The sequence below is a fragment of the Hemitrygon akajei genome, chromosome 32 (genome assembly GCF_048418815.1).
Source record: "Hemitrygon akajei chromosome 32, sHemAka1.3, whole genome shotgun sequence".
NCBI lineage: Eukaryota > Metazoa > Chordata > Chondrichthyes > Myliobatiformes > Dasyatidae > Hemitrygon > Hemitrygon akajei.
The window spans coordinates 14,290,144-14,309,830 of record NC_133155.1 but is presented as its reverse complement, the minus strand read 5'-3'; the positions used below and the strand labels follow the sequence as shown (position 1 = coordinate 14,309,830).

Below are 19,687 nucleotides of genomic sequence, written 5' to 3'. Positions count from 1 at the left end.
ATGGTCTGGTCAACAATAGTCCCTCAAGCAATTTCAATAAAACACATTATTACATACTGTACTTATGACATTTGGTTCATTGTGTCTGCCAGTTTGCAGCAGAGAAATCGCATCAGTCCATGGGAAGAATGTGAATCACAGAAACATCTGGAGCACAAGAAGGCAGTGAGAATAATGTGCAACTTTTGTGTAGCTAGTACCTCAGGTCAGGATCAAACTTGGATCCCTGGTGCTGGGGAAGCAGCACTAATCTCTGTGCACTTGTGGCATCCTCGATCTGGCTGTTCATTTGACTTAATTTTCAGAGGATGCTGGCTATTGCCCTTGCCCACGTTACAAGAGGACAAAGTTTAAAAAGTTTTAATGTGATGTAACAGGAATCTGTGGGAATATACTGATATTGAAAGTACTTGCTATAGAGGTGCAGTGGGTTCCCTGAACAAACTAACAGCATTCTTATCCACCCATACCTTCATAAATTGGCTTCTTTGATGGTGGGGGACAAAATGACTAAGTATCCTAACAATGATAAAAAGCAACCATCATGAAGCTTACCTTTAATTTCTTTTGTAAAACGTACTCTCTGAGAGTCCGTAAGAGGCTTTGGCTGCTCATCGATATTCCTTATGTCTAGGACTTCACACATGAACTCTATCACTGGCTGCGCTTTGTAGAAAGCTGTGGCGGACACTAAAATTTAAAGAAAAAATAACAATGGTCAGTGATTTATTATTGTCACTGTAACTAATCCAATGTAAAACACAAGAATGAAGTCCAACATTTAGAAAATCAATATATATTTGAAAAAGTTTTATTCAGACCTTAATTAACTCATAGTTTGGAGCGAGACATTTTGTTTAATACATTGAAGCCTTAGAGAGCTTATCAGAATTACTAAATAATTACTAGCTATTTCTAATAAGGCACCAGCACTTCAAAGAAAATAGATGCCAGTAACTTACTACCTTTTTTTGTAGGAAGAGATGGATTCATAGTCCATAACAGTTCTGAGGACTGCTCAAGTGAAAGTCTCAAAATTCTCAAGGATCCTTGCTTCTGCCATTAGACTGTCCTCTGACACGGATTCCTTAAGGAAACCGGAGACAGAGCACCAACATCCTGCTGTGTCTCAGCAATTATATTGAAAATCTAAGTGCTGAATATGCACTGGGGCTCAGCAACTCCATTCATGTTAATGAACCTTTAACAGCTCACAGGAGGCAAATTCAGGCCATTTACACTTTTTGAATCGAGTTAATCGTTGAATTTAATTGTTTTTGTGTCGTCCAGAGTTGCAATAATTTATTTTTTATACAAATTTGCATTTGACAGTATGTACAATTGTAATGATTTTCATTACCTTTGAAATTTTATGATTGCCTCAGATGTCAAAGCATGGCAGAACTTCACTGAATAGGATTCACTGGCGTTAAGTCTTTACTCATCATAAACGTCACTGCCACACAATGAAAACCATGCTGAGATCTCATCTGCCAGAAGATATTGCAGGCAAATGTGGGCACAGAAGAGACAGAGTAGTGTGGCTCACTGTTCAACTTGAAATGCAACACAGAACAGTGTCTGGAGACCATTGTGCAAATTACATTACATACATTTAGGGGCAGTTTCAAAACAATACAACTTCTCACCTCCTGTACCAATTATTATTCATATATCTGTAACTTTCACGACTGCTTTTGCACAGTTCTAATCAAATTCAATATGTTACAAATCTTGTCTCATGATATAAATCTGTTTAATAACTTAATGACATAAGCTATTAGGATAACACTTGAATTATTCTAGAGATTATTAATAAAAATGCTGCTTTGTCTACTACTATGGGACTTCACTCATTTGCAGGGAAACTAAAGCATTTAAATCCAAGGCCAGATCTCCACTTTACATACTTGCCCAAAACAGACCTAAAAATCATCTAATTGCATATGAAGGAAATACTCCACAGGTGGGACAGTGCCTCTGGGAAGAGAGCAGATTCATCAGAACTAGTAAAGTACAAAAACAATCTTCTGTACACTGGTTATGGAGACATAGCATACATACGGGTCACTCTGCCATTTCTGGGAGGGTTTCCACATCTTATTTTTGTGAGGATTTACACAAAATAAAGTCGATTTATTTATAGAGGCTGATGATATGCATTATTTCACATAATTGTTGGATAAATATACAAATATTATATAAATGCATTTACTTATCCTGATCAACTGATAATGAGCAAGACAATATTTTTGGCCAGATTGTCTTAAAGGACAGAAATGTCCCTGACTAATCTATGCTAATATAAATGTGATCAAAAATCATTTGTACAGGAATCAGAGCAAAGGATTAAAGCTATATTAAATGACTAAAAGAATAAACAGAGATAAAAAAAAGTAGTCAAACTTATATTTGATGGTAATCATTCCACAAGAGATCTATTGGCAGTAAATGGTCCCACAGCACATGAACCATTTGTAGCCTATGTATAAATTAACCATAGAACTTGCACAGCATTTTTATTTAAGCAATTATTTGCTGCTCAGTAACTAGTTAAAGATCAATGCAAGTCTTCAGTAGAAAAAAAAGTTACATTACCATCGATGTTCAACATCATTTTCCACATGGCAGGTCGGACAGATTGATGAAAACCAAACCAGACTTCTCTACCTCCTCCCAGTGGGTGATAGTAACCCTCAGGTGGAGAAAAGAATGAGCGACCAACAGGAGTATACCTGAAATTTTTAAAAAAAACCAGATTAACAGCTCAAAAAACATTTTTGTATTGAGCAAGAGGGGCATAGGTTGATGGAGTGAGTGGTGATAAAGTACCTTTAGCAACCGATTGTCAAAGCACAAGCAACAAATTTGGACTTCTTTACTGCTTCAACATGTAGAAATGAATGCTTAACTGCTGCTCTTAGCACTATTGACTTATGAAAATGATCAGAAAACCAAGTTATGTTGATTTCCGAAACAAATGCAAATTAGCAGTTAACTTTACCTCGATCAAAGCAAAATGGAAGCCCCTACAGGGTTTACTGGGTTTGCCCATTGGACATGGAATAAACTAGCATAACACACGTTACTAGTTTCACAATATAACTCACAATGTGATGGCTGTGCATCTTATTGCAGAAAACAAATGGAGTTTGTGCACAAGTGTAGCTTGACTTGTCCATGTAATTTAAGTACGGTTACTGGTGATTCTAAGCCATTTCCTCTTTATAATTCTCTAACTGAAAAACTGACACACTATGAAAAGCAGCAACTATAAAAATGCCCATTTCCTTTCCTAAAACAGATACATGCCTGTAGCCTAACCTATTTCAGAAATCCAGGGCCAGGCTAGTTGTCCTACTTGTACAAAAGGTGCTGATCTTACTGAAAGTATACTTATGGTGAGATACTGGGTGATATTAATGCAGTCTTCTTACATATAATGAATAGTAAATGATAAAACACCCAAGAAATTGATAAGAATCTGAATAAACAACTATATTTGCATATACCTTTTCATTTTCATTGGTATGACAGCTTCATAAAATGTGAATATATCATTGACAAACCATAACAGCAACATAAAGTCAAGGTAAAATAAATGATTTCTTCATCTCACATATCACTTAATTAAATTTCAGTATTTGCAAAACTTACAACTTGTGACACCAAGGAGTGACTTCAAGTATCACAATATTCAGTAACTTTTCCTAACTGCATCAACTAGCCTTAATGTATTTGTATATAATACAAATGAAGTATTAAAATTTTTCCTTAGGTTATATCAACAATAAATCAGATTACCTCATTGATGCCAGGTGTCTCATTGCTACATCCAATGCTTGAACAGAGTCTAACGGAACTTGGATTCGACCACTGACAAGGGCTTCATGCAGCAGTCTCCAACTTACTACTGCCAGCCATTTAATGGAGACCTTAAAAATCCGATCTTTTCCTTCACCAGGAATGGTCACTTCAAAATCAACCTTACATTAAAAGAAAAAGAAACAAATAAATGAAACTGCCAAAAGATAAATCCTTCTCTCTGGAGATTTTTCATGATATAATCAAAATAAAACAAAAAAATTAAGAAACCAAAACAAATTTTACCAATTTTTTGACACCTGGAAGATTTCAGTTTGCAGACACTCAATCCAGAGAAGCTGGGTTAAGGCTAGTGCACTGAGCCTGGTTAAGGTTGGTACACAAATCAAAAAGCATCATGCATTCCAATCTCCACCTGGCATGCAAGCCTGGAACCACCATGAGAAGACTTGTTGCTGATGCTTTGGGCTTCTCCCTTCACACCACTGCCAAGTACCACTGACTTACTGACTTGTTTGTGTTTCTCTTCATCTGTCAAGATGTTAGTTGGCCTTTCTTATTGGAACGATACAAACACAGCAGCGTAGTGGCAATTGCCCCATGACTAGCTTTGATTTAAAGAACATGTGAAATAAATGAAAACATCCACAAAAAGCACTGTTTCTCCAGAATTGTGTACTTCTGTTACTTGAATAATGAATGGCACACAAAACCAGTATGCCACTGTTGGACCTGAATTCTTAATTTTAGTTGTTATTTTTGTTGTAGTTTTAACAGTTGATTATCTGCTTGTATTTTAAGCCGCCTTCATATGCATAATAGTTTGATATGCCTCTAATGGCTATATGAAATATAATTCTGAAACCTTCACTGTACTTAAGTGATTGTTTTCTTGTCGGTTCATTTTCACTGCAGCATTGAATAAGTATTTTCCAGTTGGTTGTCTCTTATCTACAGATTTGAATGCAAGTTTTCTTATCTCTAGGTATAAAAATAGCTGTTTATGCTAGGTGCCATCTTTAGTTTCTCTCCTCTTCAAGTAGTAGACTCTTGGCACTGTTCCTTTTCTCTTTATCAGCTTTTAATAAAACGATCGTGAAACAAGTTTTATGCCTCATTCCTGACTTCTAAAAGAAGCATGGATTTAAACACACGATTTAATAGGACTCAGCTCTGTGCTGAACTATGGGATTCTCTTTGTGGACTTCATAATGCTATTGGTTTGCGGTTATTTTTTGCATGATGTTTTCTTTCTTATAGGCATGATGTGTTATTTTTCTCTGCACATTGGGTGTTTGACCGTCTTTTTTAAAAAAATACCTGCTTTTTTGTGTTTCTTTGTTTCATGGTTGCTTATTGGGAGACAAATCACAAGTTTGTACAATATATACATACTTTGATAATAAATGCACTTTGAACTTTGACATTTAGAAACCCTGCATCTAGCAGGTTCCCTTTAATGGCATTTATAAATACTGCTCACTGAGTGAGCCATTCAAATCCATCAAAAAAATTGAAAAAATACACCAGGTGACCACATTCATCACCTTTTAACAAAAAGCACTTAATGTAGAAAAACATTCAAAAGATAGTGGGAGGAAACATGAGAAGGACGTACAAACTTCTTACAGACGGCACCAGAATTGAACTCCAACAAACTGAGCAGTAATAGCATTGTGCTAACAACTCTCATGGTCATTGTTAGCCACTGGTGAGGAGAGAAATGAAGAATAGGATATCGAAGATCCGTAGAGACTCCAGAGGCAAATGTGCAATCAAGGAAAGTCATTGTAGCAATCTGGCAACATCAGGAAAGAGACACGGCAGTCCCAATGTTGGAATGAAATACAGTGGATTCTGGTTAATTGGGACACATTGGGGCAAGTACAATTTGGAGTAATTAGGTGGCTGAAGTTTCAAAATGCATTAAAAAAAAGGGAAACTACTGTTTAACTGAGTAATAATTTATGTATTTAAATGAAACACAAAAAGTATTTGAACACTGCCAATACCTCTACAGTACAATAAAATTATTAGTTCCTAATAGTTATTGATGGAGGATTTCATCTGCCGTGTTCCTTTGATTGATTGTAAATTAATAATAATCAGCAGACACCAACCACAAATAGTTTCATATTCTGTGTTATTCCTAACTTATTGACACAGTGAAATCATTTTTTTCCACTCCCAGCTGTTTCTGGCATCTCCATCTCCAAGCCTGAAAACTTGGAACTGCGATGAGCAAAATAGTTCCAAATTGCCTTACTGAGAATTTCTTGCCAAAACTGATGCTATCTAAAAACTGATCACTCTAAGCACGGTGTAGGTCTAATGGTCACACAAGTGAATGTGAGTGGCGATAGTTAGAAACTGTTCAGCAACCATCCCCTGCCCCAATTAAGCAGCACAGAGTCCCAAATAAACAAAGGAAATCCCAGCTATTTCCTTGATTTAGCTTTTGTTCTTTAATAGGAGCTGTCCAAAATGTATAGCTGCCCCAATTAACTGGGAATCCACTGAATTTAACCTTTGATGCTTTGATGATTGTATGCTATACTGACTACACAGACAAAGAATATCCTAGGCTCTATCACCACTTAGTTTTCCATTTCTGATGAGCGTTTATCTGTTTTTAAATTGAGTATGGCAACAGTTGAGCTGCAGTTGAATTACAAATCTTTTAATCACACTACAGTACACCATAATAGTTCTACATGCTGGGTGGGAGAAATAACAGGCTCTATTATGATATCACACCCACACACAAAATGGAGGAGGAGCTTGGTACTATCTATGGAAGGGAATAAACAGTCAATGTTTTAGGCCAAGTCCATTCATCATGACTCATTGCATGTTTCTTGCAATTTGTTGCTGTTGAAAAGCACACAACTGCAACCACAAAGTTAAGATACCATTCAGTATCACTCTAAGCCACATCAAATGAGCAATATTTGGTAAATGTCTACAAAAATCCCAAGAAGATCTATTCAATACAATTCAGCCAGATGTTTTAAGTGTTGGATGCATTTTTAACAGCAGGGCTAACCCAAAATGATTTTTACAACACAATACATTGAAGTACAAATATAGAATCCCTAGATCAGCACATATTTGATAAAAAAAAATTGGAAGTTTCCAATATGCATTGCTTGTTTCCACACAATAAAACTTATATAAAAAAAAGTTTATTCCCATTCAAGGAAGAGATAAAAGCCTTCACCCCCTTCTCCACATGAGATGCAGCATACCCGATCCTGGCCAATAGGTAGTAGTGTTGCTGTATAAATATTCTTTTTTCCATCATACACTGGCTTTCTGTCTCCAAAGATCTGAGGTTTGAAATGCTGTACCATGTACTCCACCACTTCCCTGCAAAACAAATGTATTGAGAAGACTATCTTATCAAGATTCAGTGTTACTCTATTGATGAATGCATTTTTTGCTTTATTAACTGAAGTCATGTCTGGCAAGGTGTGAATTTCTTCTATTTTCAGAATTACAAGAATAAACACAGGCATCCCTTTGATGTCTGGATCCTAAATGCAAGACAGATCCGTGATGTGCACCCACTATTCATGGATTATGAAACATGTTGTGCTTATAATGGATTATTTTCCCCAAATGTTAGCAAACTGAAATATTCTCTCATCTATGCTCATTAGCAAATGATACTTTTGAATACGCTCACATTAGGCATACATTGACTCAAATGTTCAGAATTCCTGACAATCACTAGAGAAATCCTGTAAAAAGGAACACAAAAATTTTTGAATGATTTACTTTTAAATTCCTGGGATTAAATTGTCAAATTAATTTTAAATTGACGATGTCAAGGCTCATTGTACAATCCTCAAAGGTCTCCTAAGCAATGAATCTGGCATTCATGCATCCCATTCTCATCATGCCTTCAAAAATTTGCACGCTCAGTTTTAATTCGCAACCTGAAATTAAGTTTTTCTGTCACTCTCCCTCATTGAGGTGCTCACTGGAAATTTTCAGTCATACTAATATCAATTTACATGGGTATAAGTGAAGACTCTTGAAAGGGATCTGAGATGCTGCGCTACGGGAAAGCCACCCTTTAACAAGCTGTTGTTATTGAGAATTTACTTTCATTAGAGGCAGGGTTAGAAATTGCTAATTTGATTTTTAAACAATTTAAAATCAATGCAGATAACAAGATCATCTACAGAAGAGAAGGATCTCAGCACCAACAGATTACTACTGCATTTATACCCTGACTGGAAGGAAGGGCCATGCAATTCACAGGGATAATTTTATTTCCACTATGCATCTTCAACCAGCCTCAACACTTATTTCTTCATCCTAAAGTTTCGACTTTCTCAACTTTACAAACCCAATGCTTCAACCTTTATGAAAATACTAAAAAGCTTGCCACTAATCAAAGTGGCACAATTAGTGAAATCACAAATGCACAGATCATAATAACTATCACCATTAATGAGATTTTCAAGCACGTCTAGGGTTTACGGTTTTTACACTGAATATGGAATTAAAAGTTTGAAGTTATTGATGTCATTGTCATAACTGCTTACAAATGCAGTTCATGCTGACTTGATCATCTCAACGCAAGAAAGGCAAATCGTTTTTTCATCCACTATTAATGTTGCTCAAGCCTGATTTGTAGAGGGGAAAATTCAAAGTTTAGTTGGAGAGCTATTTGTCTTGTTCTATTGGGGAAGAAATCAAAATTCAGCAATAAACCTTGAGTGTAAAATATCTGATACAATTGTATTATTACCATAATTTACACTGCTTTGCAGTGTACTAATTTGTTATGATGCCTTGCGTCTAGGGTCTGAACTCTCACAGATGCTAAGTGTCCATACTTTGCAAAGTATGGGCTGCTGTTCTAGGCACCTAATGTGGTGTCGACAAACTGGTGAGAACTCAGCCCTTCTTGTTGTTGTACACTGTTGTGTCAAGAGTCACGGTAAAACCCCTTAGCCCACCATTACTGCTCGTGTGGCAAGAGTCCTCCTTGGGTCGATATGAAAGGATTGGCTTTAACATGGTCAGTATGCTGTATGTTGGTACTAGCAGCTTCAGTTCTATGTCTTGATCATTTACATCCTATAATCTCTCCTGTTGGATGTGGTAGGAGTTGTTTTCTTCCCTCTCAGCTGTGGAGGGCAAAGCAGCCACACACACTGAGGGGGAGACAAAAGGATTAGCACATTCACTAGGAACCAATGAGAGAGAAACCACAGGATCTGGGTAGCCTGTCAACACAAGGTGTTTGCACTATCAGTTCCCAGGATGGATCACATTGCCTCAATGAGTGGCAGCACTGCTCATACTGGCATCATCAGCACCAGACCTCACAGGCAGTCTCTCCATGATGAATTGTGGGCAAATGGTTACCTGCACAGCAATGCAGTCAGCAATGCATGCAACTCCTTTTAACCTTTATTCCATTAGCACTCTTGTATCTGGAACTCACCTGAGCATCAAGTGAGGTGCCCATGTTTCATAAAACCTGTGTACACTGTTGATACATTTACCAAATTGTAAACATCTGGACAGGAGATACCAAACCAAACCATCAATTTACGCTGCCCAATCTCATTTACAATACACAATTTTCATGATTTATTAACAAAATACATCAACTATTCTTGGGCATTTCACAGCACTTTACACTGAATATAATATTACAGAGTTATCATAGGGCATCAAACAGTAAAATGACATCAAGTATATCTACACTGCCAGTAAAAACTCACAATTTGATCCACCAGTCTTTATTTGGAAGTGTTACTCTGAACTGTCTGGTTGACAGATTGGGTACCTGTTTACTCTCCGAGGACACTTGTCTGGCTTTATATCCACCTCATAATGGTAAACATCGATTTTCGGAATATCAACTTCGAAGTAGTTGGCTAGTAGTTTTATTGGCTTGCCGATCGTACCTATTCCTGGTCTTCGTGGTGCCTGGAACACCTGCTGCAGAGGCGGCACATATGGGCCAACTGCTGCTGAAAAGAGGAGGAAAAAAATGTGTTATTCTTTGGAGTCTGTAGACAACCAATTTTTTTAAAACAATATTTACGCAGGCTGATCCTTCTTCAACTAGAAAATCATGGGGCTCATTCTCACCTCCTGTTCTTCACAATGTACACTTCTATTATGTTCAAATATGTGATCAGTTTTCGAGTGGCAACAATAAATAGATTTATCTTTCTAACATCACTTTCATAAATGTTGCAATACTAATGGATTTCTGTCTGTTTTAGACAGCAGAGAGAAACCACAGCAGCTAAGTAGCTACTTTTGATTGACAGAAAATCATCTTCAACCAGATATTCACATGAAATGCTGGAGGAATTCAGCAGGCCAGGCAGCATCTATGGAAAAGAGTACAGCTGATGCATCAGGCTGAGACCGTTCAGTAGGACTGGAGAAAAAAAGATGAGGAGTCGGAGTTAGAAGGTGGGGAAGGGGAGGAAGAAATACAAGGGGATAGGTGAAACCAGGGCTGGATGGGTGGGGTGGGGGGAGAGAGATAGGGAGACTGCTTTGCTGAGCATCTATGCTCCATTCGCCAGAAAAAGCAGTGGCCATCCATTTTAATTCCACTTCCCATTCTGACATGTCAGTTCATGGCCTCCTCCACAGTTGTGATGAGGCTACATTCAGGTTGGAGGAGCAGCACCTTATATTCTGTCTGGGTAGCCTCCAACCTGATGGCATGAGCATCGATTTCTCCAACTTCCGGGAATGCTCCTCCCTTCACCATTCCCTATTGCCATTTCCCTCTCTCACCATATCTTCTTACCCGCCTATCATCTCCCTCTGTTGCTCCTCCCCCTTTTCTTTCTTCCATGGCCTCAGTCCACTATCAGATTCCCCCTTCTCCAGCCCTGTTTCTCTTTCACCAATAAACTACCCAGCTCTTTACTTGAACCCTGCCCCCTACCTGGTTTCTCTTATCACCTTGTTTTTCTCCCCCCCCCCTTACTCTGGCTCTTCATCTTTCTCAACCCAAGATACTGACTGTACTCTTTTCCATAGATTCTGCCTGAACTGCTGAGTTCCTCCAGCATTTTGTGTGTGTTTGGATTTCCACCATCTGCAGATTTTCTCGTTTGTGATTCAACCAGATATTGATACCTTTTCTTTGACTACTTGGACTTGGACCGATATTTATGTCCCTGTCAAAGTGGAAATTTAGCCAGTGGTATAGTGGCATCCACACTGGACCTCAAGGCAAGTGGTCCCAAGTTTGAATCTAGCTGGCCCCTTGCACGTTTTCCATCCATGCTGAGTTGGATGTTGAGCTAGCAACTTGGCCTCACAAAACAGACAAATGCTAAAGAAACTGCAAGGTTGTCACCTGATGCGCCACAAGCGCGGAAAGGAACAAACTGGAAATTAAGCCCTACCACAATAATCACTCATTAACTTGCTTTGTAAACAGCTTTGATGTTTTGCACTTTTGGTGGAGCAAAGGATAAAAGCCTCTCTAAATATCCCAAAATAAATTTAACCAGCACTATTTCAACAATGGTAATGGATTATCACTACTGAATCTCATACTAGCACGATCAGACAAATCTAGTGTTGAGTCTGAAAGTGAAAAAAACTTTACTACTACCTTGTAAATAAAAGTAAGCAAAGGCACAAAAAAGAGTGAGCAGTAGTAAGCATACTCCAGTCAACACAATAAACTAACACAAGGCATTGGAGAAATGGCTTCCCTTTACATTTCTGTGCCAGAGGCTGCTGTTCCCTCTCACCTCCTGGATATAGAGGTCACACATATTTCACTTCTCCATGGCAGAGGCAGCTAAACTCGTACTTTGTTATGGAGATTCAAATGGTGGGACAGAGGCCATGTGTCCTTTAGACACAATGTGCTCACTCAACGATGCAAAATCTGCTCTTCATTAGAAATGCAGCAGCTTGGGACACCAAACAGTTGTTCACACAGCGTATTGCCCCTGCACATTAAAACCCTTGTAACACTCACAACCAATGACAAGGCCTTTAAGGAATTCTTAATCACACCTCCTGGACAAGAATTTCTAGTCTAGGAAGCAATATATATGGGGGGGGGGGGGGGTGTGGGGAGAATCAAAGTGGTTGCCTGTATTTTAAAAGGCAAAACTAATCTATACAGAAAGATTAAAGAACACTTCTAGCATTTTCTTTTTGATTCATTCCAGTATCTGCTGTTCGAGATTTTCATTTAAAAGTATCATTTTTGAAGCCTTCAAAGCTTGTCCTTCCACTTTTCACATCCCCTCAAACCCTATCATCTCAGTTTCTCTCATATTTGCCTTTTGAATATCCTTCAAAATCACTGCTTCACCACTGGCATTATACACACAAAGTGCTGGAGGAACCATATATCAAACCCTCTCCAACTGAGTAAGACCTTGCCTTGTTCCATTTTTATCTACTCAGTCAATGCTAAAGAATCAAGAACACTGGGGTCTTCTGCTCTGCACATATCTTTATCACTACTCTCCCCAAGAATTTAGCCTTGATTTGCACTGTCATCTGCATATTCACTTCCAGTAACATCACCCTATGCAGTCAGTTTCCACATACGTGTCTAATCCATCAGTTCTAAATGGAGCAGTGTCCCTAAACTGATTACTTATATTGCATCCAGTGACTCGATGGGCGGATATTTTCTCCAAATATTGAAATGACTGCAGTCAAGATCTTTGGTCTCCATCACAAACCTTTTTTCTACTTGGCTTGATGAGTTTCAGAAATTTTCATGTGATTACTACAACCGATTACTTCCACCTTTGAAACATCTCTTGAAACTCCACTGCATGTCTTTCCTACCATTCGACCTAGTGATTTCAATCCACAACTGCAAATTCTTTTGTTCTACTTCTCATAAATCTAAAATTATTCAAATCTCCCTTCCCCAAATTCTAACTTCCACAAAGTTCTATTCTCAGATAACTTTTTAAATACATTTAAGATAAGTTTGCTTTGAATAATCTGAGGCATTGAGGAACATGCCAAATAATCTCATATCATTTGGATGATAATCCTCACACAAAGCCATGAACATCTTGGATCAACACAAAAGGTGTACACTTTTCAGTACACCTGTGTACCCAAATTAAAATGTACTCAAGGAGGGTAAAATATGAATAAGCTAGTTCAAAACCTGCATGCCTGTACTACAGCAGTTTTGACTCTGCTTAGAACTTCTTTTTAATTACAAATTTGCTTCTAAACCTTGTATGCAACAACAGCACATTTCTTTTCCACTAATAATTTATTCAAAAAGATAAACAATTAAATACACACATTCTGTGCTCAAGTCTCTGCTGAACCCTTGTTTTACCTTTAATTACAATCACGGGAATATAATGGCACATCTAATTTAGCTATTCAGAAATATTTCAGCACTTCATTAGTTATAGCCGTCTTTTCTCTTCAAAATGGGCCCCAAAAAGCACTGTTGAAATTGCTAAATTAAATGAACACAACATCCATTTCAAAAATTTAAAAAAAAAATCACTTTATCTTTCTATTAACCACAATACAATCTGATATACCCAACATGGTATTTGAACGTGGAAAACATTACAGCAAAGGAATATTGAAGCGGCATCCGAGGGAAATCAATGAGCTTGAGACAAATAAATGTGGGAAAAGAATACAAGAACAGGATTTTAGGTGCTTTAATGTAGAGGTGGCCCAGGCACAACAGCTTGAATGGCAGGCTCTGCTGACATTTGGCATTTCAGTCAATGTACGACCTTGCTGTGTCATATTAGGGACTTCAACTAGCTGTCATATTTAATACTAAAATGGGACAACGATGTTTGGAATGCACTGTATAAATATTCATGAAAAAATTATTTTCTAGAAAGTAAAACTTTAAATAGTCTCTTGCTAACACAGGCTACTAGCTTATAAAGGTCACAACAAACACACTACACTTTCCATCGTTATTTATCCATAGCACAAGAATATAGTAAATCTTGTGCCAAAAATCCAGTGCCAAACCATGCTACATACAAGTATCCATGCCGACAGATTGAGGAGAGCTGCCTTACAGCTTCACAATCACGTCTGTGCAGATTGGAAATATTTTTCCATTCTTGTTTGGTACAAGACAGGGACAAAGTCACATAATGACAGCAGGTGTTGGGACTGGGTGTGGAAAATGTTTATCTTCAGACTTAGAAGATAGGGTGGTAATTTTATTGCAATTCTGCTATGTTTATATAACCAGGCGCCTTAATCAGCAGCAAAAACATTAACAAAGTGAACACTAATTGAGAAATAATTAATGTTGCCAGATTATAGTGATAATTCATTGCAAGCCTAACCAATCTGTGGCTAGTACTACAATATGAACCATAGTCAATCTGCAACCAATACATAATAATATATTGCATTATACAGCTCACAAAGTTACAATAGTGTTTAAATAATACAAGCTATAAAAGATGTGCCACAGATTGTCCAAGTGTCTCTACTTGTATGACGTAAAAATGATAGATCAGGAATAGTGGGAGATTGCCCGCTAGTATATCAGACTTGTATCACAAAGATTAAAATTGTTGCTTATTCTACACACTGGAACTCACCGAATATTTAAGCCTTGAGGTTGTGCAAACAATTTTGTTAAACGTCATTCCCTCACACTGCATGTCATTTTTCACTCTGCAACTAATTTAAAATGCTGTCTTTGTGAATTTTTTTTTGCTTCTGGCCCATCAATTAAGTACCTTTGTCTATTCTCTCTATACTGCCATCTGTCACTTATTCAGTGCCCATGCTCATACAGAAGAGCAGGCCAACTGTCACAAGTAATCTTTTCAAAACATTTGACCTTCTATGAATTCAAGAAAAACAGATGCATTTTAAAGTATCTGTGGCCTTCTATGCAACAAAACAGCAAGTTAAGATTTATTAAATGTGCCTCCCATTGTAAAATTAAATTTATTACATTTTCTGTTTGCAAAACAAAGAGAAAGTGAATGGGGAAAAGCCAATGCTTACAAGGTAAGATACATATTGTGATTGCTACCACATTAGCTCCCACCCATTATCAAACTGTAAAGTTGATTGATATAAGAAATTAGCTATCAAATTCCTCTTCTAGGTCTTTGAGCTTCACAAGTTACTGAAAAGTCAGCAATGACAGCAACAGCATGAATCATCAAGGCACACAATAAAAATGTATGGTATAGTATAGTATTCAGCAACCTTGAGAAAAAAAAAATAGTCATTGCTTCGAAACCCAGTTAAAATTTAGGCTTTTAAAACACAATTCACAGTTAAAATCAGTATCATCTTAAAACCGATCTAGACCTGATAATGATGAAAGACCCTGGCAGAAATACCCTTCAAAGAGTACTCTCTCTAAAGATGTGTGTTTTTTAAAATAAATGTTTACCCGAATAGTGCTATGTGGCACCCATCTGAAAGTTGCACCGAAACATAAACTAAGACACTCTCAACATTCAGACTAGTTGATGAAAACAGCTGTCCAATGTAGCCCTACAACATAATGACCATACTGCCAGACACACAGAAGCAGGTGCTTCACCCACTTTGTTCATGCAGTTCATCAAGTACCTATTTCTAAACCAATCCCATCTGCCAGAACTTGGTTCATAATCCCCTATGCCTTAGCAATTAAAGTGCTCATCCAGACACTTAAATGTACAAGCCTTTGCCTCCACCACCTAAGTTCTTCCTCAAACCTCTTCTAATCCACTCACCTTTGCTATACATTTGTGCGCTCTGGCTTCAGTTACTTCTGCTTTGAGGAAATGTATCCTATCTATACCCTCATAATTTTGTCTACTCTCAAGGCTGCCCTCAATCTCCTTCACCGCAAGGAAAACAAACCTAGCACGTGCAGCCTTCCCTCATAACAGAAATACTCCATGTTTGTGAATCTCTTCACAGAAGGACCAAAATGAAAAGCCATTCAGCCTAATGAAACTCATCCTTTTGATGCTTCAACCCTCCAGCACCATCCAGTTGATATTTCATATCTAGTTTGTCTCTACGGTCATTAATTTTCTCATTAAACTAGAAGCATGTACATAGAAACATAGAAAACCTACAGCACAATACAGGCCTGTTGGCCCACAATGCTGTGCCAAATACGTACTTACTTTAGAAATTACCAAGGGTTACCCATAGCCCTCTATTTTTCTAAGCTCCATGTAGCTATCCAGGAGTCTCTTAAAAGACACTATTGTATCTGCCTCCACTACCGTCAGCGGCAGCCCGTTCCATACACTCACCACTCTGTGTAAAAAAAACCTACTACCCCTGACATCTCCTCTGTACCTACTTCCAAGTGCCTTAAAACTGTGCCCTCTCGTGATAGACATTTCAGCCCTGGGAAAAAGCCTCTGACTATCCACACAATCAGTGTCTCTCATTATCTTCTACACCTCTATCAGGTCACCTCTCGTCCTCCGACACTCCAAGGAGAAAAGGCTGAGTTCACTCAACCTATTCTCATAAGGCATGCTTCCCAATCCACGCAACATCCTTGTAAATCTCCTCTGCACCATTTCTATAGTATCCACATCGTTCTTGTAGTGAGGTGACCAGAACTGAGTACAGTACTCCAAGTGGGTTCTGACCAGGGTCCTATATAGCTGTAACATTACCTCTCGGCTGAAGTGTGTTTTCTGCAGGAAGTATTTACCTAGGTGAACACTTTAAAAACAACAGGAAGTACTTTACTGAAATAAAATGATACACAAGACCTGCCTGCCTTTGTAGATGAACAAAGGTCCATAAAACTATTTGGAATGGCAAGCTCTGGCCAACATTAATCTCACAGCCATGGAATATATGATTTTTTTTATTCCAGCACTGACAATAGGAATTTGCAAAATATGTTACTGTACTTTCTGGCTTCTAAAATTGTTTGTTTTTACCACCTTGGGATGTCAACCCAATGAGAATACTATGTTACTGAACGCTACCTTTTCTTTAGTTATGAAATGAATATCCAATCACTCTGCTGTAGTTGTAGCACAAAGACAAGTCTGCAGATGCTGGAAATCCAAGCAACACACACAAAATGCTGGAGGAACTCAGCAGGCCAGGCAGCATTTATGGAAAAGTGTAAATAGCTCACGTTTCGGGCCAAGACCCTTCTTCAGGACTGGAAAAAAAATGAGAATTCAGAGTAAGAAGGGTGGGAGAGGGGGAAAGAGAAGGGTGGAGAAGGATGAATCTGACAGGAGAGGGCAGAAGATCATGGAGGAAAGGGAAGGGGGAGGAGCAACAAAGGGAGGTGATAGGCAGGTAAGGAGATAAGGTGAGAAAGGGAAAACAGGAATGGAGGAATGGTGATCTGAAATGTCCACTGTTCACTCTTTTCCATAGATGCTGCTTGGCCTTAGTTCTTCCCAGCATTTTGTGTGTGGTGCTATATAGTCATTTAACAAGATCACTAGTCCCCAAGAACTTAAATTGCTCACATTTACAAACTATTAAAGAGTAGACATCATTTATCATCTCAGCAACTAAAGTTGACACTAAAACCACAATTTTTCCCCAGCATATTCATTTGCTTACAGAAAGCATTTTAGAACATTGAATCAGCAAGTTACCGTCCTAGACCATGTCTGTCTCCTATTATTCTCCATTTATAAAAAAGTTGTCCCTATATACAGGTATTGATGTATAAATATAGAACAGATAAAGGCTGGTGACTGAATATAGGAAAGTTTTACAGATCATGAATAGTGTCAATCTTCTGCAAATCAGAAAAATAACTAGGCACGAGCAAGAAATTTAGATTGAGCACTTGAGAGTATCATGTCAATGTTCAAAATTCCTCTATACCTTTCACCCAAAAACATGTAGAATTTCCCAACGAATCAGTGAATTCATGCACGTTCTGAATTTTGTAATATATTGAAAGGACATGGGTACCTCCGGCAATCTGAGCATTTATCATCTATTCATGACTGTCCCCAAATTCAGAGGCTTCCCTTCATACTTTAGGACAGTTAAGAGTCAAACATATTGTTATGGATCAAATTTTTTAATCAAACTGTTTAAGAAAAACATAGTTCCTTGATGGACTGGGTAGGTTTTTACCATCTGGCAGATATGCAGTCTCCATTACAGATTAGATCTTTAATCCATTATCTAATTGATAGAATTTAATTTCCTTGGCAACCAAGGAGGGATTTGAGCTTGCTTTACTGGATCAGCAGATGAGGCTTCGTTGGCAATTAGATGCACTTCAACAGTCTTCAAAGTCTTTGCTAAGTAAATTAGAAAGTATTTCTCCACATAGTCATTTGTAGCCTGTGCTGGACGTGTGACGATTTAAGTGCTCGTCCATATACTAAAATGTTCCGTGGGACTCTGCCTTACTATCTGGCAGTGTCCTTAGGAGAAAAGAAAGTGTTTTGTGGATCCCTATTTTACTACAGCATCAATATCTTTAAAAATATTGGCAAGAGAAAAAGTGCTTCTCAATTCCCCCAATCTTCTTTTCACTGTTAAAGACTATTTAAAATAATTTGGTTGACAGGTGCTCTGAACGATCCATGTGTCCTCATCATCTTTTAATTTAATCAAGAACACATGATTTCAAGGATAGATGTGTAAACTTGTATCATGATACAAAAGTAATTTGCTGATTTGATGATGAAAACATACAAACCAATTAATGTAAAAATGCTGCAAATCACAATGACACAAAGAGAATCACAACTCTTTAAAAACTGCACCCTCTTGTTAACACTTCTCTAACTTCTGTCCACTATAATATATTCTCAGCTGTTTGGACACCATTAAATGGAAATGGCAACAATTATTTTAGATTACTGACATCTGTAGATTCTGGTTTTTGCTCTTCAATGTTTTATTATTAGTAGCTTTGCCACTACGGCAAGTGGGAGAAGTGAGTATTCAACAAGCAATTGTAAAAGACTTATTGCTCTGAATAGGTGTGTTGGGTCTGTTGAATGCTATACAAATAATGTCATGAAAAAGAAATCCAGAATTACAAGTGGTGACCAGATTGAAATTTTGGACTACCAGAGGAATAACTCTAGAAGTGGAAAGACAGAGATCTTGAAAAAGTATTCTAGAAATCTGAGGCTTCAGAGAACAAAAGTAAAAATGAGGGCAGTACAATATGAATTAACTGAAATTTTATGGGAGGTGTCCATGAGTTGTTGGCCAAGAAGTCTAGGAGTTAATAAGTAAAGGAATTATGGCATTGAAGGCAGTATTGCAGTCAGTAAGTGGTATTTTGATGTAGGTGTCCCATCCTTTCTCTAGCTATCTTAAATATTTTAAAATAGGTTTGGAATGCTGATATTTCATGGCCCTCATTGACCCCCTAATTCTTTTTTTTTTATAAATACCTCCTCCCTCCTTATACTCTTTATGCTCCTCAAGGATCTACTGTTTTCAGTGCTTTATATCTCCTTTATCAAACCTTTGACATTTCTTGACATCTAGGGTTTCTGAGACTCACTTTCCTTACCCTTCACCCTCACAGGAACGCGCTGGGCCTGAGGCTACATCCACACTAGACCGGATAATTTTGAAAACGCTGGTTTCACATAAAAACGATAGGCGTCCACACTATTCGTTTTAAAAACTATCTCTGTCCACATTGAAATCTCCTCCTACTGCGCACATGCAGGACACATCTACCGAAAACAAGTGACTTGTTTGGTGTCAAATCTCGCCATGAAAGACTTGATGCGTGTTTGTTCAGTTACAGACTAGAAAAACTTAAACGATGGACAGCTGTTGGCTCTCGCGCAGGAGGACTTAAAAGTTAAAAAAAAACAAATACTGAAGCGTATGGAGGCAACCGACGGGGAGTTCACGGACTGTATGACCCGGC

The 19,687-nt window shown here is 38.0% G+C and overlaps 1 protein-coding gene across 4 annotated transcripts in view; it reads right to left on the bottom strand.

The window, feature by feature from the left end:
- Positions 1 to 19,687, bottom strand: part of LOC140719653 (protein argonaute-1) — an 87,441-nt gene that overhangs the window by 57,147 nt on the left and 10,607 nt on the right. For 2 of the 4 annotated variants that reach the window (XR_012096973.1, XM_073034422.1), the window contains exons 2-6: positions 9,638 to 9,824; positions 7,074 to 7,194; positions 3,805 to 3,986; positions 2,599 to 2,735; positions 556 to 690 (exon numbers count right to left, since the gene is read on the bottom strand). Coding sequence is in view for 3 of the 4 variants with exons in the window: in XM_073034422.1 (XP_072890523.1) it covers positions 556 to 690; positions 2,599 to 2,735; positions 3,805 to 3,986; positions 7,074 to 7,194; positions 9,638 to 9,824 (762 nt within the window). In the remaining variant the exon portion in view is untranslated. Of the gene's footprint in view, positions 1 to 555; positions 691 to 2,598; positions 2,736 to 3,804; positions 3,987 to 7,073; positions 7,195 to 9,572; positions 9,825 to 19,687 lie in introns of those variants that run through there. The other 2 variants (XM_073034424.1, XM_073034425.1) reach the window with 2 other exon arrangements.